This window comes from Chelonia mydas, chromosome 10 (genome assembly GCF_015237465.2).
Source record: "Chelonia mydas isolate rCheMyd1 chromosome 10, rCheMyd1.pri.v2, whole genome shotgun sequence".
Lineage (NCBI taxonomy): Eukaryota > Metazoa > Chordata > Testudines > Cheloniidae > Chelonia > Chelonia mydas.
In genome coordinates, this window is record NC_051250.2 from 6,865,995 (window position 1) to 6,891,041 (window position 25,047).

Here is a 25,047-nt window from a genome sequence, read left to right on the forward strand (position 1 = left end):
CATGTCCTGGGGCAGTGCAAGGCGTCAGCTTGGATTTATAAAACCCTTTATGGTTTTTTTCTCCTGCACACCTGAGCGACCCGGAGCCCAGGTTCTGATCTCAGTTACACTGGTTTACATTGACTTAAGTGGAGTTACTCTGGGTTTACACTAGGTATCTACCTTAACTGTTTACTCCCTGGCTTTTAGAGGTTTAAGCATAGATCCACTTGGCCTTCTGAGACACTGACGATCAATGTTAACTCTGCCTTAATGGAGAGCAGAGAGTAGACAGACAGGTAGAGCCCAGTTCTTATCACTTATTGCTAACATCATCTATCAGCCCATCCATAGTATTAATGCAAGTGTCCCTTCACAGCATAATAAAGCCAACACCGCATTATCCTATGTTTTCCATTCCCCCTTAGCTGCGTCAGCACACACAGCCCTGAGCAGACACTGGGCTCGTGTTGAAACAAAAACAAGTTTGTCCTAATTTAGGCAAATCAAGCTGTATGTTGCCACTTTCGAATACACCCCTCCTTTTATCCACAGACATGTTTAATCTCACTGGGCAGATCTAGCCGACAGTGGGAAGTGAATATTTGCTGAGATTGCCATGCCCAGCACCTCACACAGCCGTCATTGGCCTGCAACGCCAATCAATAGCAATTAAGCATCAGGAATAATTATGAGCTGGGTGGGATAAAAGTGCCGATGCAACCCTTTTATCTAACAGCAACACCATCCATGTGTTTGTAACACACCTACCCTGATGTGTTATCTTTAGCCGCACTCTGCTTTACCACTACCAGGGTGCGTGGGAAACAAACCTGTTGTCCTGTAGTTCACAAGGAATATGGCCTTGTCTGCACCTCTGTGAAGTAGATACTGACCATTCCTCTGTTTGCAAGGGGAGATATTGGTTCATGCTAACAGAGCAGATTGCAATGGAAGGAATGGTCAGCAGAGACAGCTGGGCACCACATCTGGGCTGTATAGCCTTCTCTGCTACTGACTCACTGAGAGGCCGTGGGCAAGCCACTTATGTTCACTCTGCCTCAGTTTCCTTATCCATTAAATAGCTAGAAAAATACTCCTCTACTCCTCGGGGTGTTGCAAGGTTTAAGTAATTAATTAACAGGTGCAAAGCGCCCGGCACGCCTCAGATGAAAAGGGCTGGTGAAGGGCAGATTATTAGTTATTAGCATTGTGCAAGTGATGGGAAGAGTCAAATGCAGGCAGGACGCCAAGCGGGTGATGTGAAGCCCGTGTTTTGGAACCTACAGTTCCTCTCCATCAGGTTCGTAAGTCAGCTTGCACACTTGGGCCCCGTTCTGCAGACACTTGGGCACACGCCCAGCGTCATGTGTGCGACTGGTCCCATCGTGGGTGTAAAGTTGAGCAGGGGTCCGCACGGGGGACTGAGGCCTTAGGGACTAGCTTGCAGAGCTATGTGTTCAGGAACCAGGGGGTTGGCTTTTGCAACACACAGGCCAGAAACAAAAGCTCAGATGCTGTAGAATCAGATCCTGTCGGAGGGGCTGGATAAATCTCTCCACAGGCTGGTTCTGGGAGGAGAGGAGGGGAGTTGTGACACCCCTGCTTTAAAACCCACCTTTCAGAATAACAGCCTTCTTCTCTGAATGTGTCCACAGCTACGGGGAGCATGTCCAGCATTTCAAGGTACTCCGAGAGAGGAATGGCAAATATTTCCTCTGGGAAGAAAAGTTCAACTCCTTGAACGAGCTGGTGGATTTCTACAGAACCACAACTATCGCCAAAAAGCAACAGATCTTCCTGAGAGACGACGACCAGAACCATGAGGTACAGGGCTGTTCGGCTGCCCACACAGGTCACTCCAGGAGGGTTGCGAAAGAAGGAGAGGGCAGTGCCCAGCCCAGCATGTCCACTGCTCACCAGCCAAATCACAAGGCAAGGCCCCAATCAGCCACTTCACAATACACGTGGTATAACGGACACAGGGGGGACAGCCACAGGCTGTTAGAATTCTTTGAGGGGGTCAACCAGCATGTGGACAAGGGCAATCCAGTGGACACAGTGTACTTGAATTGTCCGCAAGCCTTTGACAAGGTCCCGCACCATAGGCCCTTATGCAGAGTAAGGAGCCATGGGATAAAAGGGGAGGTCCTCTCATGGATCAGTAACTGGTTAAAAGACAGGAAACCAAAGGTAGGAATAAATGGTCAGTTTTCACAGTGAAGAGAGGTAAACAGTGGGCTTCCCCCAAGGATCTAGTCTGGGACCAGTGCTGGTCAACGTATTCATAAATGACCTGGAAAAGGGGGTAAACAGTGAGGTGGCAAAGCTTACACACAATACAAAATGATTCAAGATAGTGAAGCCCAAAGCTGACTGTGAAGAGTTACAAAGGGATCGCACCAAACTGGGTGAGTGGGCAACAGTGGCGGATGAAATTCAACATTGATAAATGCAGAAGTAATGCACATTAGGAAACAGAATCCCAACTATCCATACACAAGGAGGGGATCTAAGTTAGCTGTTACCGCTCCAGGAAGTCACGGTGGAGAGTTCTCTGAAAACATCTGCTCAAAGTGCGGTGGCACTCAAAAAAGCGAACGGTGTTAGGAACCCTTAGGAAAGGGATAGAAAATAAAACAGACAATATCATAATGCTACCATATAAATCCCTGGTACGTCCCCACCTTGAATACTGCGTGCAGATCTGGTCGCCCCAGCTCAAAAATGATACATTGGAATTGGAAAAAGTAAAGAGAAGGGCAACAAAAATGATTAGGGGTATGGAACAGCTTCCATATGAGGAGAGATGAATAAGACTGGGACTTTTCAGCTTGGAAAAGAGATGACTAAGCCGGGATATGATAGAGATCGATAAAATCAGGGAGAAAGTGAATAAGGGAGTGTTATTTACCCCTTCACATAACACAAGAACCAGAATTTCCTCAATGAAATGAATAGGCAGCAGGTTTAAAACAAACAAAAGGAAGTATTTCTTCACACAACGCACAGTCACCCTGTGGAACTCGTTGCCAGGAGGTGCTGTGAAGGCCAAAAGTGTAACTGGGTTCAAAAAAGAATTAGGTATGTTCAAGGAGGATAGGTCCACCAGTGGCTGTTAGCCAAGATGCTCAGGGGTGCAAACCCAAGCTCTGAGCGTCCCATAGCCTCTGACTGCCAGAAACTGGGTAAGGGTGACAGGAGATGGATCACTCGATAATTGCCCTGTTCTGTTCATTCCCTCTGAAGCCTCTGGCACCAACCACTGTCGGCAAACAGGATACTGGGCTAGATGGACCATTGGTCTGACCCAGTGTGGCCATTCTTATGTCTATACTATAGTTACTCAAATGTACTTAACTCGAGTTAGGTCACTCGACAGTGGCTAGCATGTGTCAGTGTCTCCACACAAGGTATTCACATGCGTTCACTAGAGAGTTATCCGAGGGAGAACTGCAAACCGCATGCCTGCTAGGAAAACCACAGACTGGCATGTGAACCAGAGACAATAGGGGCTTGATAGTTCAGCAGAGGTCAGTGCCATGAATCCTGGCAGCCATGCACACAAATGGCCGGTTACACTTCCACCCAGCTGCTGCTGCCTACAGGGTCCGGACACCCAATTCCCATTCATGTGAGTGGGATTTAGGCATCTAACCCCTTTAGGTTGCTTTGAATATGTCAACCATTATCACTAGCAGTTAGTACTTTGCCCTTCTCTAGTGTTGTCCACACAAAGCTCCCAAGGAGTAATGACTTCAGCCTCAGCACCACCTAAAGGGGGAAGGGAAGGGTCATTATCCCCATTTCATTGGTGGGGAAACTGAGGCACAGCAAGGGGAAGTGACTTGCACTGAGCAGTTCTGCAGCAGGGCCAAGAGCAGAACCCAGTCTCCTGGCCCCTATGCTTTAACCACTACAGCGTGCTTCCTCTCTCATCGCCCAGCACCATGTCCGTTTCCCTCAGCACTGCTCCTCAGAAACACCCATCGTGCAGGTATTTCCGTGGTAGCAGGATTTCCTGCAGAGACTGTAGACTCCTCCTAGCCCTTTGATGGCTGGCATTGCTGGTGATTGGCAGCACTGAAAGTCTGCAGCTAGCTTTCACCAGCTTGGCACTTTCCACAAACAATCCCAATACCACGTGAGTGCAGGAAGAGCCATGAAACTTTCACTTCCTGTAAACAGACCAACTCATTGCTCATATGAAGGTCAGGGAGACCCACACGCTGCAGGAAGGGCTTAGGCTAGCTGCTCTGACTCCCCTGCGGGAGGAGAGAAGTATGTCTACACTGCACCCTAAGCCTGGGCTCAGATTTGAGCCCAAGCCCACACCTTCTGTCCACACACAAATCAGTCTGACTCCAATCAGCAAGCACTCAGGACCTGGGTGCTAGGACCATGCTGTGGGGGTGGGACAGAGCCTGAGTCCCACTGTGAGTTGGGTCAAGTCCTGTTGTTTTGCAATGTAGACGCAGCTCAAGCCCCAGACACAAGTCAGAAGGTCTGTGCAGTGCAGAATGACTGCATTAGCATGGCAGTGAGACCCATCTCCAGCAATTGTAACCCCAGGTTTATAGTGCAGTGTGGCTGCTCAAGCATGGGCTAGGAAACACGGCAGCCACAAGCCTGGAGCCCACAGACCTGGGTTTACAATGCAGTGTAAATGTATCCAAAGGAGCCAAACATTAGCAAAGGAAAGAGGTTTGTGGAGTGAGGAGCTCAGCAGAAGGCTGAGCCTAGGGGCCTATCAAGTGTTTGGTGTATCCTGGCCTTGCTCAGGCTGAACCCATTGCTGCGGGAGGGGTTCCTGCCTCTCTCTCCTCCGCAAGCTCTAGGTGAGACAGTTTTGCATGCTGCCAGGTTTGCAGAGCCCTGGGTGTTCTGCCAGTCTCTCTCCTGCCTCTCAGCTGCAAAGCCTGGCTCTGGGCCTGCAGCTTGTGTTGGGAAGCCAATCGCAGGAGTGCAGTGCAGCCTGAGACATGCAGAGCTGTCCTTAAACGTGCTGATGGCAGAGAAATGGAAGGCCTGCGGAAAACAAAGCAAACAGGAGAGGAAGCCTGAAAAGGGGCTGGATTCGGTCTATCCCTGGGCTAGCAGTAACAGCGCTAGCTGACAGCATGCCACTCAGGGCTGGGGTGGGAACCGGCAATGTACTCAGTCCACCACCAACCAGAACAGCAATCTGCAGAGGAGCGCTGGCCCTCGGTTCACTTTTATTGGGCACAGGCAGCTCTGCTTCCGGGGGGCACGACTTGTTTTGCCTCTGAAGGGGCAGATGGCCCGCAAGGGCCTCTAGGACGCTGCTCAGATAAAGCAAGGCCCCGGGCCCGCAAGGAAATGTGATGAAAGTCAATGGATTGTAAGTGGGCAGCTAATGTTGCAGGGATCTAGAGCCAGAGCGAGCAGATCTGAATGGCTGGGAACGTTCGGCTCAGGACGCAGACTTTGCCGCCCAATCCTGGGTCTCCGGAGGGCCTTTTCCCTAAGGACACGCTGTGAAGAGAAGGGAGCAGATTCTCAGTCAATCAGCCCGAATCTTTGGCTTCAGAAGAGTTCTGTGGATTTACCCCAGCGGAGGCTAGGACCCCGCGTTGTCAGTTGGGGGAAAGAGGTGATGGTGGGTCGTGGACAGGTCCGTGTGTGTGCTCATCAGCCAGGGCACGCTCCCTTTAGCGAAAGCTTTCAGACACTCGCCTCCATCCCTGCCCATTCGTTGCCGGGAGGCTCCCAGTGTCCCACGTGGGCAGACAGAATTCCCTCCCCAGCACTAGTGACAGTACCTGCCCGTAATTCCCTGCAGCTGAGGGCAGAGGGGGGAAGCAGCATTTGCCTGTGTAGCTTTGATGCCTCTTCTGTCTTTCCCTCCTGACTCCTCTCTCGCTTGGTTTCACTGCAGGTGAAGAAGCCGAAGTTCGTCCAGGCTCAGTTTGACTTCTCCTCCCACGATCCGTCCCAGCTGGCCTTCTACCGAGGGGACATCATCGAGGTCCTGGACTGCCCTGACCCCAACTGGTGGAGAGGGAAGATCTGTGGGCGAGTCGGCCTGTTTCCACGGAACTATGTCCACCACATTCACATGTGACCTGCTAGCCAGTGTCTGCCGGGACGCCGGCGCTCCCTGGCTGCCCCTTACAAAATAAACTGCAATCCCCTTGCCCTGATGCCATAGAGCTTTTAGGGGACAAGTTACCAGAGCACCAAGGACCTTTCCCAGGCTTAAAGCCATACTGGGGGATGCCGCACGGGACGGACCTGAACCCTCTGGGAACTGTGTGCTCCGGTGAATCCCCGTGCGCCGCAGAAGCAGCCTGCACTAGGCATTTGCGCACAGGGTGTTCAGTGCGACAGAAGAGGAGGCAACTGGTGGTGTATCCCTTCTTCTTCGTCCTCCGTCTAGCTCCACTGCAAGCCCTTTGGGGCAGGGACCTTTGTCCTCACACCTTCCTGCTAAGTGCCAAGCACACAATAAACCATCATAATCCCACTGAGTGAGCCTGCTCTCTGAGGGCAAGGCGTGTGGGGCTTGGCTTTTCCCAGCTCCTGGGCTTGTGAGCAGCCAGGTCAGGCAGCTGTTGAGCCAAGAGGATTAAGATTAACCCTTCCACCAAGTATTTCCAACGCGCGTTCCTTTGACTGCCTGCCTCCTTCTAGAATCAGCCCTTTTCCCTCCCCAGATCTCAGACAGGCAGGCGCAGGGCCAGGGGCTTTCCAGTGGGGGTTTCTCATACAGAAGTGACCAACCGAGCACACTGACTTCTGTAGGTGGGCAAAGGTAGGCATGGTGCCACCATGCCCAACTTGCCCCAAACCTGCCCCTTGCCCAAACCTCCTCTCCATTCTAGAACACCAGGGCCCTCGATGCAGCTGTCCCGTCTCCCTGGCGGGTCCCTGGGCATTCTCCCTGCATCCTGAAACTGCGGGGGGGTTTACAGAGGTTTGCCCCCAGCTGCCGTTTCAGGAGACATATCTTTGAGCTTGGGCATCTCTCCCGTCTTTCTCAGCCTGGAGCCGCGAGGACCTGCTTGGATGCGCTCTGCACTGAAGTGATCCTGAGCAAACAGCGCGAGTGCAATCCACAGTGATTAACGAGGAGGCTGTGGGAGGGGACCGCGCATTCCTGGCTCCTTTAATAGGGCTTCACAAAACAATCAAAGAAGCCTTACGGTTTTTACGGCACCTGGTTACGAGCTAACTCTGACACTCTGCCAGCTGTGTTCCATCGCTCACCCGGGCTGGAGAGATTGAATTCATTGTTCATGCAAATGTAGCTCTGTCCCACCCAGGGCTGGTGTCGTCCCATTATCAACGGATGGCACAATTCTGGGCCAGATCCCACCTTGCCAAAGCAGGTGCGATGCAGCTGAAGTCAGTGGAGTTACATCCTCACGCCAGCTCTGGATTTGGCCCAATGATTAGAAACTGCACTTGGATTGTGGGTTGGGCGAGGGGGAGGGGAGGTTGTTTTGGCCCGCTTTAAAATCCAGCGTCACACTTGGGAATCTTGCCAAGTGGGAAGGAAGAGATTAAAATTCTGTGCCCTTGCAGGCTGTCTCCCTGAGAAGAAATGGTGTATTTAAAAAGCAAAGACTGGTGAAACCTGTTAGAGAAGGGGGCAGAGGCATAAGATGCCCTTTTTGTTCTCCTCCAACTCACCACAAGGGCTTCAGGGCTTGCTACAAGCTGCGAGCTCAGCGAGATGCTATTAATGGTCTAAACTTAAGGCTGTGGCCTGAACAAAGCATATAGCACCTTACAAATGCCTCTTATCGTTGAGGAGTCTAACACGTGCTACTTCTATACTTACCTGAGCCTCACGGAAAAAGTGGCCACAAGAGTGGCCAGCAAACTGAGCTGAAGAAAGATAAGGGGTCAACCTGGAAATACTTTCTGAAGAAACATGTAATGAATCCATGGAACTCACTGCTGCAGGATGTCATTCAGGCAAGTGGTTTAATTGGCTTCAAAAGAGGATTAGCCACTTCTGTGAATAAGCAAAATGTTTCATAGCTAGGTTCAGAGCTTCCAAGGGGCACCATAAGTCCAAGTGTTTCAGAGCATCAGAGAAATTTTACCCCATGGGCACAAGTTTTACCCCATGGAACAGTCAGGTGCATTATGGGAGATCATCTTCTGCGGCATCAGGCTTTGGTCAATGCTGGCAGCAGGGGGCACCAGACAAAATAGGCTGCCGGACCATGTCAGTTTGGCAATTTTCTGTTCATCCGAACTCAGGCTGTAAACTGGCATTAGTGCCTTGGTCTTTCACTCAGACTTTGTGCGTTGCTGATCGACTGAAAACCAGAGGGTAGCCTGGGACTATAAGGCTACTTCATTCACAGGCACCTAAGTTAAAGGCTACTGAACTAATGTTTGCCTTGTCCTGAGTTGGCTGAAGAAGGCTTGAGGCAGGCCTCCTTAGCAACGAAGAACGACCACCGTGGTCCACATCTGAGCCAAACCTGCGGGCTGCCTCAGCTTGTCAGCTGCACAGACATCGTGACAGCACCGAGCTACTGAGCCACAGAACCCCCGACACAGCATCGTGTGCTACCGTGTGAAATGTCATCTACCTTCCCGCTCCCCTCCAACTGGCTCCAAACCTGGCTAGGTTGTAAATTCCACGAGACCAGTCTGAACCCAGAACACGCAGTGGGCTCCTTGTTAATATCGGGGGTGCATTAGGGTGTCACGTTTTGACTACACCTTCAGGGGGAAGGAGAAGCCAGTGGTGGTGTCAGCAGCTCTTTTTAGCTTCTATTTCCAAACTACTATTCAATCAGCTTGATTTTTTATCTATAGCTTGTTTCCTGAGGTCATTAAAGAAAGTAAAGCAGATCTCTCCCTCCAGAGACAATGAGACCAGGTTAATGTGACGTGGTTGGCAAGGGAAACGAATCTCACCAATGGAGCATGGTTCAATATCACCATGATTCAGATATTACCATCTTCTGTTAGCCTGTGTCATATCCAGGGAAATTGTGTATGCACACACACACACACCTGCTACTTCTATGATGACATCATCCCATTAGGCCAGAGCTTATTGGCTAATATTGCGTCACTCCCCAGAAGTACAGCCTCCAGAAAGGCGGTACTTCCAGGACTGATGTGAAACCCACCCAGATTTCAGTGCTAGAGTGACACAGTTCAATAATTCAGTGATCGTTTGCAAGCAACCAAGCAGATGGCATAGCCAAGGGATGCCCCAGGCACTAGGGATGGTCATGCAGATATAACTTCTAGCTGCAAACTGCATTTTAATTCAGAGTAAATAAAAAGTTATTCTGAGAAAACACAAGGCAGGGGGGTACACACAGAAGAGGGGTACACACCTGAGACTGGTTTCCATTTCCAATTTTAGGAAGGCCGTCCGGAGCTAGAAATACAGGCTAGACAGATGCTCCAGGGCTGACATAACAGTCTACTGTATGCATAAGAGAACTGCAGGACAGTTTTGTCCAAAGCTACTGCACCACGCAATGTCTTTGCCATAAGCTTCTTTAGAGTCAGTGGCTTAGATCTCAAACAATATTCAATGGAGAAACCAAAAATGTACAAGTCTGGAAAAGCCAACTTCAGCTTCTGACGGCACCCCGGTATGCACGCTGCTCCCATGCAGCTCTGCCAATGCACCTCAGTCCTGACCTGTAGCCCCCCTGCTTTTCCAGCCCTTGATCTTCCACAAATCTCTCCTCTCCCCCGAGCTGAAACACCCCCCAGCTATTCAACGCCTGGGCCCCTCCCGAGCACCGCCTGCCCCTGCCAGGGGGACCTGGGGAGAGCATCCGACACATTTCACCGAGGAGCTATGGCAAGCTTTACCTCACATCTATGGGGGTGGAAAGAGGCCGGAGGGACCTGTTGTGCCAACCCTGGTACTCCGACCTTCTGGCCCACGAAAAACTTTGGGACAAGTCAAGCTGCTGCAAAACCCTCCAATGCCCAGAATGTAGGGGCATTAATCACACAGCTGTCTCTTTCCACCTTCCCTCACCCCATCCCTCCCCACTACACCTTCCTCCCCTTCCCCCTCACCCCTCCTCCCATCCCTCCCCGCCCCCTGGCCCTTCCCCCGATCGTCTCCCCCACATGGCCTGGCTGCAGTCGGGTTAAGCGAAATAGGCATAGCAGAAGACATTGACACACATCAGGATGACAGCATTGATGCAGCAGATCCTTGCCCAGAAGGGGGCCTCTGTGGCGTCCCTCAGGGCCTTTGCTGGGGGTCCCTCAGCTTTCGCCCCCTGGGGACTGCGGAAGAAATCCATGCCGGGGCAGGTCCCTGGCGCCCCCTCCTGGGAATCTGTCACAGATGGAGAGAGACTATGAGGGGGACAGAGTCATGGGGACCACCTGTCCTGCACACGTCACATGGGCCAGGGTTGGCCAAAGAGAGCTGTGCATGAGGATGCGCAGAGCAAGAGGGCCCCTGTTTCAAGGGGTGGGGGAGCAGGGCCAAGCAGCCAGTTTGGGAACTGGACCCAACCCCAAAGCAGAACCTGATCCCCGAACCCACGTGGCTCTGGTTGAAACAAACAAAGACCCCTCCCCCCCCAGCACCCTGACCCCTCCCCAACCCCCTGAGCTGGGATTGGAACTCAGGACCGTCCTGGCGCCCAGCCCTGTGCTCAGAACACGCGGCAGGCCACAGCAGATTTCCAGGTCTAAAGGCAGGTCTGCAGCTGGGATTCCCGGGCTGAGGAGACATCCCGGCCGTAGCTGGGAGCGAACTAGCGTGCTAGAGCATAGTCACGACCGCACAAGCAGCGGGAGAGGCTAGCCGCTGGGCTACATCCCCATCCAGGACGCTAGGCACGCACTCATGCCGGCCAGCCCCTCCGGCCATTCACACACCCACGCCTTGATGTTAGTGCCCAAGCATGATCAGATCTATATCCAGTATGTCTCCTTGAGGTGGGAATGACACCTCCAGCTCAAAGCGCAGCCCACCCCTTCGGCATTGGGTTCTTAGTCCCAGCATTGGGTTCATCCCAAGCCCTGGCCGGCCAATATCAGATCACACGTACCCTCCGTTCCTCTCCTGGGTGAGCGGGTCCCTGCTGACGCGCTGGCCATGGAGATCTCGGGAGGCAGGCACCCCCGGGAAATGGTCCACCAGGTGAGGTTCTTTATCTGGAACGCAGAGCAGGAAGCTTAGAGGGGCCAGAGCAGCCAAGCCAGAGGAGAAGAGCGGCACAGCGAGAGGAGACGAGACGAGTGCCCACCCTCTGAACACTGGGCCCCTTTCAAGTGTCTCAAGTTGGGCATCTGAAAACGGAGGCCCCCAAGGTCACTAGCTGCTATGGCAAACTGAGGCTCTGGAGTCTGAGGCCTGATTCTCCTCCCCCGCAGAGGAGCCGCCCCCGATTCCCCCCAGGGTGAGAGGAGGCCACACCTGAGGTCGCATGGCCTGTGTTATCTGAGCACGGAGACAGCGCTCTCCCCCCGGGGTGCGGCCACAGCCACCCTGCGGTCCCTCGACCTGGCCTGGCAGCACTCACGCCCTCCAGACACGGCCCCACAGATGAGGGTTTGATCCTGGCCCCTGCGCTGGGTGCTACCCTGGTAAACCCGAAGAATCAGCTTGTTGTGGGGGGGTGTCCAGACCCGGGGAGCTAATGCAGCAGTGTCTGGGAAGCACCGTCTCACCTCACCCGCAGGGGGGGAATTGGAGGAGCCCAGTTATTCCTCTGAGGATGCCCAGCAAAGAGCCTGTAGTGAAGGACAGGAACAGCCCATGCCCGGGGACATACCCAGTCCCCAAGGTGGGAGGTCACCCAGCGATCTCCCCATGCTGCTCAGCCTGGCCAGTGTCTCTGCAGACAGTTCCCCTAAACACCTGCCAGATTCGAACCCCGCTCTGAACTCTCCAGGCCGGATCCTCAGCTGGGTGTAAATCAGGGTAGTTCCACCCCCTTCAGTGGAGCTACTCGGAGGTCCACCAGCTGAGGCTCTGGCCCAGGGCCTGTGTGGGTCAGTGCAGAATAGTGTGAGCTCGGACAGCGGCCGGCAGGCAGGAGAGTCACTGGCCATGCCCGCAGCCGGGGCAGGTCCTTGTGCTCCCTGCACCCCAAACTCCTGCATGCTGCAGGGCTCCCCTGAAATAAACCCCATGCTCTGACACCTACAACCATCTCCCTTTCCTCGCCCTGGCCCCAGACTAGGACAGCAGAACCAACACCCCAGCCCCTGGGGAAGTCCAGACCCAGAGCCCAGCTCCATGGCTGGAGCCTCTCTCTACAATGGGCTGACCCCAAATGCCACTGCACTGGGGGAGGGGGGGAATTTCCATGTGCGTGTGGGCCCCTCCCCCCCATAGCGTGTTCTGGGTGCGAGCTCATCACCCTTCCCTGCTCCGAAGCCCCATCCCCGCTTTCATGTGACATAACGTCAACCAGGCGTAGGGCAACGCCAACAAGCAGAACACAGCGGGTCGGTCTGGTGTCAGGATGCCTTCTGGCATGGGTGGAGCAGAGAGGACATCGAAGACGGTTCCCCGGAGACAGCTATTCTGTGCCTCTTGCTGGAGGATTTGGATAGGTCTCCCTGGCTCTTAGCTCGGTGATCACTGCCCTTGTTCCCATCCTGAGAAGGAGCCGCCTGTCCCAAGGAGACACATCCCTTGCCGGACATAGGGGCTTCCCTGCACGAAGGAAGGATCCGCGTGCCTGGGCGCACGTGCCGGGTGGATCTGAATGCCACAGCAGTGACTGTGCTCAACACTGCGCTCCTTTGTGTGGCTACCCAACCTCAATCCGGCCCAAGAGCAGAAGCTGAGCCCAGGGCTGCTTTACCTGTACGTTTGCCCATGGGCCGTGGCTTTGGACTTTTGCTGCCAGCCATGTGCCCCTCGGCATCAGGGCTTCGCGGAGGGAGGGTGCGGGCTGTGTCTTTTCCCTGCGGGGGCAAGTGGAAATAGGAGACCTGCTCGCAGGACCTGCCTCCTGCCTGACTTGCCCACCTTGGCACCCCCGCCAGATTCCAACAACATCGGACTTGGCCTGTGCAGGGGGTTGCGAGGAGGGGCGGCCACCATGGCCTCTCGGCAGCAGGGAGGGAAACAAGGGGCAGGTCAAATGTTGCTTGATCCTCATCGGGGCCGGGCGACTTTACCCACCTGCGACTCGGCAGGGGGCCCGCTCAGCAAGCTGATCCCCACCACGGCGACGGCAGTCAGAGCGCAGAGGAGGATGGCGAAGTGGAGGTAGTGAACGTCCTTCACGAGGGAGGGGCGCTCGTCCGGGACGCCACAGCGGGGCGAAGGGTACGCAAACTCCAGTCCCATCCTGGCCAGGCCTAGCGCCAGCCCCAGCATCAGGCCCCAGAAAGCTCCCTGCAAAACAAAGACGTTCAGGGAGACGGCGCCTCCCCCGGCAGGTCTCGCCCGGCGGGAATCCGTCATGTCCATAGGGTGGGCGAGGGCTGAAGAACGCGCTCCTCTACTGAACTCCCTTCCTGGCTGAGCCGCGGCTACAAGCTCACCTCTGTCAGTGAGCGCTTCCTACAGTGTCCGCAGCCTGGGTGACCCGGCCAGGTCTTGTGATTAAGGCCCTGGGGTGGGACTGGGGAGTTCTAGGTTCAAATCCCAGCTGTGCCATAGACTTCCCATGTGATAAGTCTCTTTCCGCATAGCCGGAGGTGCAGCTCAGCTTCCTGTACGCACGTTAGCTTTGAATCGAGCTAGCACATTAAAAATAGCAGAGTAGCCACATGGGCCAGCTGCCAGAGTGCACTCCTGTCTGGGGTCCTGGGTTACCATTCAAGTGGCTACGTTGCTATTTTTAGTGCAATGTCTTGATCAAAGCTAGCCCAGGCTCGTCTGCCCAAGCTCAAAATTATACCTCCAGCCGCAGTGCAGACATATCTCCTCTCTTGCAGGTGCCCATCTGTAAAACGAGGACAATGTCTCTTACTTTGCATATACAGCCCCTCCCACCAAGGGACCCGGATCGTAGTTAGGTGATACAGTAGAACCTCAGAGTTACGAACACCAGAGTTACGAACTGACGAGTCAGCCACACGCCTCATTTGGAACCAGAAGTACGCACAGCAGCAGGGACCAAAAACAAAACAAAAACCAAGCAAATCCAGTGCCGTACTGCATTACATGTAAACGACCAAAAAAATGAAGGGAAAGTTTAAAACAAAGATTTGACAAGGTGAGGACACTGTCTCTGTGCTTTAGAGACTAACCAATTTATTTGAGCATGAGCTTTCGTGAGCTACAGCTCACTTCATCGAAAGCTCATGCTCAAATAAATTGGTTAGTCTCTAAGGTGCCACAAGTACTCCTTTTCTTTTTGCGAATACAGACTAACATGGCTGTTACTCTGAAACCTGTCTCTGTGCTTGTTTCATTTAAATTGAGATGGTTAAAAGCAGCATTTTCCTTCTGCACAGTAACGTTTCAAAGCTGCATTAAGTCAATGTTCAGCTGTAAACTTTTGAAAGAACATTTTGTCCAGCGTTACGAACAAATTCCATTCCCAAGCTGGTCGTAACTCTGAGGTTCTCCTGTACTGTAATAGAAACGGTATTCTCTGGCCAGCCACAAGACCCTTTGCACAGGTTCTGCCGTTGGCTGGGTTCTTTTCTTTCCAGGATGCTAACTAAAGAGAATGTAACAAACACATATTTATGCAGTGGAAAGTCCCTCGTGTTGCAGTCTGCTGTTGGCTAGCGCAGTTGCCTGGCAGTTTTCTGTGATACTTTGCTTAAAATTTCCCAGGCCACAGTCGGGCAGCGTTGCATGTCAACACCTGGGCTCTGCTCACATGCCAGCTGCACATGACCCACCCACCAGTTCCTTGGGGAACCACCGGCTCACTCTGTTCTCAAACGCAGGCAAGCGCGATTTCAGCTCTTCTTTGCGGGACTGGGACTCAGTTCCTCAAACAAGACTCTTCAGAAATCCCTGGCAGGGCCAGCAGCTAGAACCGGCCAGCCACAACTGGACTGGCCACGTCCTCATGGATTAACCTGACCCCAAAAGCCCTACTGAAGAAGCAACCAATGATCTTCAAGCCCTCAGGAGCACAGGAGTGTAAGGTTCCTGGGGCTGATCCTTGGCCTGATGAGACTCAATGTGCTGCGTGCCCTGCCACACCTCCTCCACTTTCTAGTAGCCTCCTTACCACAAAGAGAAAACTGGGGGGGTCCCACTTAGTGGGAGGGTCATGGGACCATTTCACCAGCAGTCAGGTAAGACAACAACATGGTGAGACTTCGCTACAACTCACAAATCAAAGCAGGGCCCCTCCTGCCGATCAACAGTCACATGACTAGCCCAACGCCCTGCAGCAAGGCTGGGGTCCAGAGGCTACCTGCCCCCCTCTGTTTATTCCAGGTGCCCCCAACGAGAGACCCAGCTATACAGGCGTTTCCACCTCAGATGAGACCCCTGGCCCATCCAAACCAATCCTCTGCTTCCAGCAGTTACCAGCACCTGATTCTTCAGAGGAAGGTGAAACGTTCTCAGAATTCACGGGCCAGCTGTGCAATGCTGTGGACGGGAAAAGGCTCCCTCCAGGAACGGTACTGCCCCCCTGCTGGCCATGTGCCAGCATGGGGAGTCTCATTGTGGAGATGATGCAGAGATGCAGCAAACAGATTTTCCCTTGGGACCTAGAACGGGGTCTGACCCCAGGCTTCCCCAAGGGGAAGGCCAGCATGCACTGGAATAACAATGGTGAGCCAGGGCAACTGGAATCGCAGCAGCTAAGACAGGCCAGCACACTACAAGAGACGCTCGAGCTCAGAGGCTTTCAACCTGTGGTCCGCGGACCGTTGGGGACCCACAGACTGTGTCGAAGATTTCCAAAGGGGTCTGCACCGCCATTCGAAATGATTCAGAGGTCTGCAAATGGAAAAAGCTCCACCAGAAGCAGCGGGGCCAATGCAGGAATCAGCAGGGGAGGTCGTCTGGCCTGTGATACGCAGGGGGGTCAGGCTAGATGATCGCAATGGTCTCTTCCAGGTGTAACATCTACGCGTTAAAAGACCCCTTCCCTCCCCACGAAATGGCAGAGAGCTTACCTGCTCGTTGGCTCGTCTCCAGAAAACTGCCAGGGCGAACACAGCCGTGATGGGCGGGGCGAGGCAGCTGGTCACAGACTGGATGTAGACGTACAGCTGGCCGCTGTTGGAGCTCTGCAGGATGGGGATCCAGACCACGCTGACGGCGACCAGAACCACTGTGACGATCCTGCAAGAGGCAGCAATGCCACGTGTGAAGAAACGGCCGTGCCGCCGGCTGCAGAGAGGAGGAAGAGCTATCCCCAGCGGGTGGCATGTAACATGCTCCTGCAGGAATGCACGTGTGAAGCCCGCCCAGTGCATGCAATATACACAAGGTACAGGCATGAGCTTAGCATACAGCCCACATAAGGTACTAGGGGGGCACTTGTCTATGGTGCCCACGTCATAGGGTTTAAGGCCAGAAGGGACCAGTCCAGGGGCGCCAGAACAGAGGGGGCCCACCCAACCCAGCTAAGAATGGCCCAGGGAGCCCGGGCAACTATGGGGAGCCATGGACCCTCCACCTGCCCAGGGTGGGGGGCTCTGAAAGCAGCCCCCAGCCTGTGTCCCTGCCTCCCAGTCCCCCCGTCCAGGGCAGGTGGAGGGTCTGCAGCTCCCCACAGCTGCCCACACAGATCTTACCCCAACCCAACTCCGGCTTCTGGCTAGCCCGGGGGCAGGGCCTTGGGGAAGGGTGGGGCCTCATGCTCCCCCATTAGGAAGAGTCTGTGGGCCCTGGACCAGTCGATCACACACCGGGGTAGACACACACTGAAGTTCAAAGCACAAGGCCAGCCTGGCCTTTACTGATTCCAGACACCAGAGTGGACTGTGGCTTTCTCCAGTGCTAGGCATCTCAGTTGCTACTGGGAGGATCAGAGGATTGTACTGCAGCCCTTCTGTGCTGGGTGCGGCTGGCACAGCTCAGGCAAACCGTTCGAAATGCCAGGCACAGGCGCCAGGGTTCCCAGTGTCTGAGGTTCGGGGCTGGGACCCCTGCAGGGCAATGCAGAGCACGGAGCCGCACCCCTAAGCCAGACACGTAGAAAAGACGCTCAGGGCTCATTTTCTTCTTGCCTCTCACTGAAACAATAGGGGGCCTTGGCACCCGAGGCGAAGCAGCCTGCTGGCTCCAGTCGGGCGCGCCTGGGGCTGCAGCTGTTTCATTTCCGTGAGTCCCAGCTCCACCGCTGCCTCTCCGCTCCCTGCCCCTGAGAGACACCCTGCTCCCGCACTGCGCCTGGCAGACATGCAACTACACCTCCTTGGTGGGACGCAGCTGCGGGCTGGACACCGGCCACTCCTGAGGGCCCCCTGCTCTCCTGGCTACCCGGCTGCGACGTATCCCCAGCCTGCCGGGGCAGCTGCGTCCTTGGCCCCGGCTCCTGGGCCGAAAAACGAACACTGCCCCGAGCCCGATCCCTTTGCAGGAAGAGAGCGACAAAACTCACTCACTCCATACAGCGTTGTGTGCTCCAAGGGGCACTGAACACTAACCTGGAGCGGATCCAGTGTCAGACTGCATCAGAGTCTGTCTAAACGCTGCGCGAAACCTGGACCGTGTTCTGTGTAACACCTGCTCTGAGCACGGTACCGGGGACAGGAGCCGCTCAGTGCGCTAATGACAGTCATATTTCACGGCCGACGACTTTGTCACCAGTGCAGACCTGCTGCTGCTCGTGGTGCATGCCACCCCGTGTCCCTGCCATTCCCAAAGCGGCCAGCAAGTCCATGCTGAAGGAGACAGTCGCCTTGGAGGTACCCAAACCCCTCCCAACAACAGGCTGGCTTACCAAGCACTCTGACCTTGCGTCCCCAGCTGCAGGGTGCTGCATGTCAGGGAGAGGGTTGAGGCCTGCAGGGCTGGGATTGCTTTTATTTATATCCCAGCCAAAATGCCCTCTGTTTAATTATAATAATCACAAGGCCCTTCCTTCTGGGTCAGATGCTTTGGAGAGCAGGCCTCTCAGACGGCGTGAGATCCAAACCAAGCCCGCGCCCGCGCCCGCCCTCAGCCTCCTCTAGACGGACTCCGGCCAGCCCAAAGAAACGAGTCCGTAAGGGAAGCGTGAGCATTTCTTCAGCACAGGCTTGGAGCCACAGGGCTTGCTGGGATGCGCCCAGACACCTGCTGGCGTGGTCTGGCCTTGCGTCCTAAAGCAAATGCACGCCTCATTGGGGAGAAGGCTTTTTCACTTGCAGCGATATGCGCGGTTTGTGGCTAGTTCTCTCACGTCCGTGTGGCACCCTGGCTTTGGGGAGCTGTCAGTGCTCTGTGAGGGTCCTATGCAGAAGGCTGGCTCAGCAGTTTAATGGCAAGGTCCTAGGCTGAGCTGGATCCGGAGCTCCCCGGGCAGCAAGGTGTGGGAGCGCTGGACAGGCCACACACTAACCCCTGGGAGGGCGAACACGAGCGCTGCGGTCAAGTGACCCTCCCAGCCCCAACGGCAGCCTCTGGTTGGCACTCAGAAAGCACGCTGACGCGGAAAGAGTCCCATCTCGCTCCCTCAGCCAGGAGGTCTCTGAGCAGAACTCAGTCTTGCAAGGGGTACAGACGAGTGCTACATTTTTAAATGACATCAGCTACGGTTAACATGTTCAAAAGTGTCCAGGTGACTTAGAGGCCTTGGATTTAGGCTTGTTAGTCACTTGGGCACTTTCGAAAACGTTACCCTAGACGGAGGGCGCAGTCCCGCAGTCCTTGTGCCCTTAAAACTCCCCTGGTGTATGGACAAGGGCCGCTGATCAGCCCATGGTAATTCCTATCAGATCGTCCATGTGCTGGGTCCAGCTGGGTTGAGCCACATGGCGCAGCCGTTCTCTCGTCAGTCCCTTGATCGGCCCAAAGGAGCCGAATGGAAACATTTTCAATGTGAGCCTCCCAGCGATCGAATTCTAGGGCTTCCCGCGTGACTAAGCCATGTTCCCTGTGGAGAACCAACAGAGGGGTGTGGGGAGGCCGGGGGAGCTGAACAGCCACCCACACTTTCAGGAAGCCGCAGGGGCTAGCGGACAGGACTAGGCGTCAGGGAACCTGGGCTCTATTCCCAGCCAGGTGCGTATCTAGACCCCATTCCTGTAGTGCATGAGCACCCCGATCCTTAATGTGTATATCCTCCCAACGCCCCAGGAGGCACGGCTAGGCTGTTACAGCTGAGGGCTCAAGCCCGGAGAGGCTAAGTGACTCACCCAAGGTCACCCAGGAAGTCTGGGGCAGCGCAGGGAATTCAAGCCCCAAGTCCTAGGCTAGTGGCCTAGCCACTGGGCCAACTGTCTGGTGACTTTGGGCAGGTCCCGTTCCACCTCTGTACCTGTTTCCCCTCCTGCCCCTCGTAATCCATGCTCCCCCTGCATCCAAGGAGAGGCTCCCCAGCGCAGGATAATTCGAGCTCCCTTTAGCTCTCAGCCCCAGTCCCTGCTCAGCACCTGCATTGCGCCAGTCATCTACCACCTCCACCCACGCGCCTCTTGTGCTCGCCACCCCCTGCCCAGCCAGCACCCCCCACGCTGCCCAGCTGCTCTGGTTTCACTCACTGATCACCAAACTGGAGCTTTCAACCGACAAACATGGAGCTCAAGGGACAAGATCCTGTGGGGGAAACCCCTTCCCCGGGAGACACTGGGTCCAGCAGGGCAGGGGGAGTCTGTCTCCTAGGGGCTGAACTACCCCATTTATCCACAGAACAGGCGCAGGGGGCTTTTTACTCCCCCACCCCTGCGCAGGGCTTAGATACCCCAGGGAGCGGGAATGACTCCGCCCTGTAACGTGTGTAGTGAGGACGTGGCGGCGTGGGCTTTGGCATGGGCTAGCCAGCCCAGGATAAGCCCCCTGGGGACTCTGGGGACGTAGCTGGGCTGCTGCCACGTCTACGCCACCACATCGTCCCTGCAATTGCCTACACTAGCTAGATTAAAGCTACCCGGCCTACATTTCCGCCTTCGCTTGCAGTGCAGACGCACCCAAAGGCTGCAGCCTTGGGGCAGAGGCGGGCTGGCGTAGGACGCAGCAGTGCTGCTCCTGAATCAGCCGGCAGTGGGCGCCGTTGAGTGGCACACTTTCTCCCTGCGCTCTGCAGCGCTGTGTCAGGGAGACGGGGGCTGGGCTCAGGACTCAAACCCAGGCCAGCGGCGGGGCCTGCCTAGCTTATGTCTAAGGGTAGGTCTGCACTGCAATTAGACACCTGCAGCTGACCGGGGCTCATGGGGCTCAGGCTAAGGGGCTGTTTAACGGCAGGGTAGCTCACCTTACAATGGTCCCAGTGCCCATGCCCCAACCCGAGCCAGAACAGCTACACTGCAGTTAAACTGCCCCTTAGCCTGAGCCCTGGGAGCCTGAGTCAGCCGGCATGGGCCAGCTGGAGATATTCATTGCAGTGTAGACAGACCCTAAAGGGGTCAGGTCTCATCCTAGTATCAAAGCAGCGTTCTCCTGTTACAGCTCTGAGCAACCCTGCCTCGGGTAATTCCAGTCCATTATGAGTGCCATGAAACCTACCAGCACCTCAGCCATGCAGCAACCCTCTATTCCTCTCCCATTTCCTCTCCCCGGCTCCGGCACACTTGACTTTCTGACTCTTTGAGGCATGCTCTGGCCTGAATTCCCCCATCAGGGTTTGTCTGTGCCCATCGAATCAGCTTGTGTTTAGTCATCTGCTCGTTAGTGCTGATAAAGCTCTGAAAGCCCCCCCAGGTGTGTCATTCTTAATCATCGTGATTCGCGGCGCTGTGCAATCGCACCGGGAAGACCGCACCCCAGCTCTGGGAGCCTCTGTATCCGAAAGGGACAGGGGAACTAGAGGGAGTGCAGAGACGCGCAAGAAGGATGACGAGGGGGAGGGTGGCCGGGCGGACTGGCTTACAAGGCAAGACCAAAAGAGCTAAATCTATAGAGCCTGGCTAAGTGATGACTAAGAGAGAGAGAGAAACAGGCTACGAGCCATGGAAAGATGTAAAGGGCCAAGAACAAGAGACATGACTGTGATCCACGGGGGTGGAGGCAGGGGGAATGGAGTGATATTAAGAAAAGGAATTTATAGGCTGAATCTTAGGACTATTCCCTGGAAGCAAGATACAGTGGCTTGTACAGTGTATCCACAAAGCACAGTCGATCTCTCTGTCTGCCCATCTATTATTATTAATTATTACTAATTATTACTTGTATTATCACAGCACCTAGGAACGCTAGTCATGCACCAGGACCCTGTTGTGCCAGGTGCTGGACAAACACAGAACAGAGAGTTCCTGCGCCAAACAGCTTACAATCGAGCTATGTTATATTGTGCCCATTATTGTGGTATTGGATCGGCTGGTATCTCCAGGGAAGCTGGGGAAGCCCCATCTCTTAGGCCAAAAACCCCAAACCTAGGAAACACACCATACTACACAAACAATGGCTTGAGCCCAATAACCTGTGTAAATGTATATAAGAGACGTGCATTTTTGTCATGTTACCAGTGACAGGCTCCGGATCTTCCTCCACTCCAAGGAACAATCATAAAATAAACAATTACACTTTCATCCCAAGAACCTGAAGTATTTTACAACAACAAAAAAATAAGCCTCACGGAGGTTAAGCCACTTACACCCATCAACAGCAGAGCCAAGAATAAAGACCCAGGGATCCTGACTTCCGGCAGATTCATAATTTTTTATAGCACTTAACCATCCTCTGATGAAAGATGTTAGGTGAGTGCAACATAACATCACTATTGCTACACTAAGTTATGCGGCACAGATTCCCTAGGCTAAGCCATGCCGAGTTGGTTGTATTATTGGCCCAGAATTAATCAGAACATTGTGAAAGAGCTAAGCTAATAAGTTGAATCATCTAGCAGGCAGAAGCCTCATTCCCAGACTTCCTTTTGCTGGATGGTTTTTAATGACAGCATCTTTATTTACAGGAACATTAGGTTACTTCATTTTCCAGCCTCTTTCTCTTTCTGCTCATGCCCCACCAGCAAATGGATTGTCATGAGTACAAAAATAGACGAAAGAAAAACAATTAGGCGAGGTAAGTTCCTGTTTCATCAGATCTGGTCTCAGTTGGATGGACCAGCCAGGGGAATTGTCCCCGCATATTTACAGGTGAAAATACGTGATCCTTTGCAAAAGCTGGGCCATAAAGGGGCCCCACCAGCCAGCTTTCCATATTTAGGTTTCGTAAAAAACACACTGATGAAAAGCCAAGGATGGGGGGAAAATTTTTTGCCACCCATGTGTTTTCTTTTTAAAATTCATAGGGAAACATGCTTGCAGTTTAAAAATAAATACGCCTCTCTGTGTATTGTTTGCAACCCCTAAATTGCAGCATTGTGTTAGCCCAAGAAAATCACAAAGTGAAACTGACTATAAACCGAGGTGAAACTGACAAGCCCAGTTCTAGTGTCAGAGCTGAGAGAAGTCCAAGTAGTAAACAAACAGCTTCAAAGGCAAAAAATACACTGGTATTTTAAAATTATTTTGCTCTTATTAATCACAGGGGGTTAGTGGGAACACAGGAAAAGACACTTGGCTGTAGGGTTTTACCAGATACATGCGGTGGTGCCTACACTGACAACATTTGGTGTTTCTTCTTAAAGTCCCACCTCCTGGACTCAGGGGACTACGTGAGACTCTCCACTCGCATTTAAAACAAACTAAGTTCCTAGCCCTCCAGGTCGCAGAGAGAAGCCTGAAAACATGCACCCTGACGGCTCCGAAACCAGAATGCAAATCAAGACCTTCACGTTTATTATTTTTAAATTCTCATGGTTTTTTAAAGGCATGGGGGTTTGGCAACTCTGTGTATGCAACTAACCTCCATGGTCTGGGAAAGCTGCATTCAGCGCACGACCGGAGGGAGGAGGGGAGAGCTGACTTTAAGGCCAGGTCTACGCTAAAAAGTTAGGTCGACCCAGCTGCGTGGCTCAGGGGCCTGAAAAACCCACATCGGTGAAACCGACCTAACCCCCAGCGTAGACAGCGCTAGAGTTCTTCCATTGATCTAGCTACTGTCTCGAGGGAGGTGGATTACCCAGAGCAATGGGAGAACCCCTCCTGACGCTGTAGGGAGAATCATAGAATATCAGGGTTGGAAGGGACCTCAGGAGGTCATCTAGTCCAACCCCCTGCTCAAAGCAGGACCAATCCCCAATTTTTGCCCCAGATCCCTAAATGGCCCTCTTAAGGATTGAACTCACAACCCTGGGTTTAGCAGGCCAATGCTCAAACCACTGAGCTATCCCTCCCCAAAGAAAGAGTATCCTGAATTCTGGCGGCTGCTGTATCTCACACTGGCTGCCCACAGCCGCTCTCGGGAGGTGGTTAGGACACCCAATCCTGCAATCTGTGCTGGGAGGTGGCCTAGGGGGCCTCTGGGGCAGCTCCATGTCTCTCAACAATTCCAGTGCAAGGGGGATCCTCCCTGGGCCAGTGAAACTGGCATTGGGGTCGCTTTGTGCTGCCAAGCAGATGGCTCGGGGCCCAGGCTCCGGCTCTCCGAGGGAAATCCGGAGTGACTCTGCCGAGCCCAACAGAGCAAAGCGGGTGTGAGGGAGATCGCAGTCAGGGCCATAGTTACGCCCTTTGCTACGGAGTCTCGGGGCAGGTTCATCCATCCCAGAGACAGAGGGGAGGCAGCGTGCACCAATCCTATCCAGAGAGCCATGGCAGGGACCCACATCGCAGTGGGCCCTCAGAGCCTTGACTCATGGAGCTCCCAGGTGCCAGAGGCAGTGGGGACACTCACAGGGAAAGGCGCGAGGTGCTGCCCTGTTCAGCCCAGGACCCAAGGGAGCAGCAGCATGTGCCCCCAGCCTCCCAAACAGAGGCTGTCTGTAATAAGCCCTGGAAGCCTTGCTCCCAGTGGTGCCAGGCGAGCTAAGCTCAGGGCCAGTGGCATTGGATCCGATGAGTTGCCCCATACGGAGCCAGGCTCTATTTCCAGCCAGCAACAAGTTACAACAACTGCCATGGGAAGCCACCTGCCCTTTTGTGCTGCCAGCCCTCTGCCTGGCATCGCTCGCCCTGCCATCAAGTGTCTCCGACAACAATAATGCCAAGGAGGTTGACTTGGCACCAGCACCCCCAGCCACAGGAAATGGGGCTGGGTTTATGAGGAGTTGTCTAGCACTTGATTGGCACACGGAGCCCAGTAAAATGGGCCAGCATAATGGATTAGCAATTACCATGTGCATTCAGGGAGCACCTTTCAACATGGGTCAATCAAAGCACTTTGCAAGCAGTAATTAATTGTGCTCACAAGGCGTTTGTGAGCGTGGCTTCGGTGTCATTATACCCATTTTATAGGCAGGTAAACTGAGGCATGGGTTCCACTGGGGGATGAATCAGGAAATGGGAATGTGCGGGGGGAAACAGGAGAGACCTCCTGACCATCTTGACTGTAGGAACCATCCCAAGCTAAGTCATTTGCTCCATTAGCAACATGAACATCATTAGCACACCAGAGCACTTTGCATTTCATAGCACCTTCCACGTGTCAGGGAGAGAGCTGGGGAGACGACCCTACCCCCTCAGCCTTCATGGGAGGGCTTCCAGGTCAGGGGTGAGGTCCAGAGAGGGGGTGGGGGGAAATCAGAGGATTTCATCTCCACAGCCATCGATCCATCACCAGCGCAAACTGTCTCAACAAAACGTAGACGAATTTAAGAACTAACCCTTCTGAAGTGATGACCTAGATTCCTTTATTATTATTGTCACCTGCATTCTGCCTGGCTCCCAGTCCTCAGAGGGCCCTCCCCATCACACAAAGGAACTAGGTTAGCCGTACACCGTTTCCCCCTAAATGAAACATTCCCTGTCCTAAGCACAGCACAACAGTAAAGGGACACTGGCTGGTCAAAAATCAGGGGCTCAAGACTATTCTTGCTTATACTGGTTTTACACTAGTATAATTCCACTGACTTAAGTGGAGTCACTCCTGATTTACACTGGTGGAACCCTATTGACTTAAGTGGAGTCACTCCTGATTCGCACCCGTTCAAATGAGATCACAATCAGGCCCAAGCCCTTTTAGCTATTTTTAAAGCACCACTTGCTCTCGAACCACTT

The 25,047-nt window shown here is 53.9% G+C and overlaps 2 protein-coding genes across 5 annotated transcripts in view; one reads left to right on the forward strand and one right to left on the reverse strand.

Annotated features, from left to right (window-relative positions):
- The window catches only part of LOC102941632 (GRB2 related adaptor protein), a 36,059-nt gene extending 27,242 nt beyond the window's left edge, over positions 1-8,817 (forward strand). The window contains exons 4-5 of one of the 2 annotated variants that reach the window (XM_007060052.4): positions 1,638-1,806; positions 5,879-8,817. In XM_007060052.4, coding sequence (XP_007060114.1) covers positions 1,638-1,806; positions 5,879-6,064 — 355 coding nt within the window. In that variant the 3' untranslated portion in view covers positions 6,065-8,817. Of the gene's footprint in view, positions 1-1,637; positions 1,915-5,878 lie in introns of both variants that reach the window. The other variant, XM_027822501.3, reaches the window with a different exon arrangement.
- A 98-nt stretch (positions 8,818-8,915) lies between these two features.
- The window catches only part of SLC5A10 (solute carrier family 5 member 10), an 82,643-nt gene continuing 66,511 nt past the window's right edge, over positions 8,916-25,047 (reverse strand). For 2 of the 3 annotated variants that reach the window (XM_043523225.1, XM_043523226.1), the window contains 4 exons: positions 16,018-16,186; positions 13,100-13,315; positions 11,010-11,115; positions 10,049-10,285 (listed from right to left, as the gene is read on the reverse strand). In XM_043523225.1, coding sequence (XP_043379160.1) covers positions 10,092-10,285; positions 11,010-11,115; positions 13,100-13,315; positions 16,018-16,186 — 685 coding nt within the window. In that variant the 3' untranslated portion in view covers positions 10,049-10,091. Of the gene's footprint in view, positions 10,286-11,009; positions 11,116-13,099; positions 13,316-16,017; positions 16,187-25,047 lie in introns of all 3 variants that reach the window. The other variant, XM_007060070.4, reaches the window with a different exon arrangement.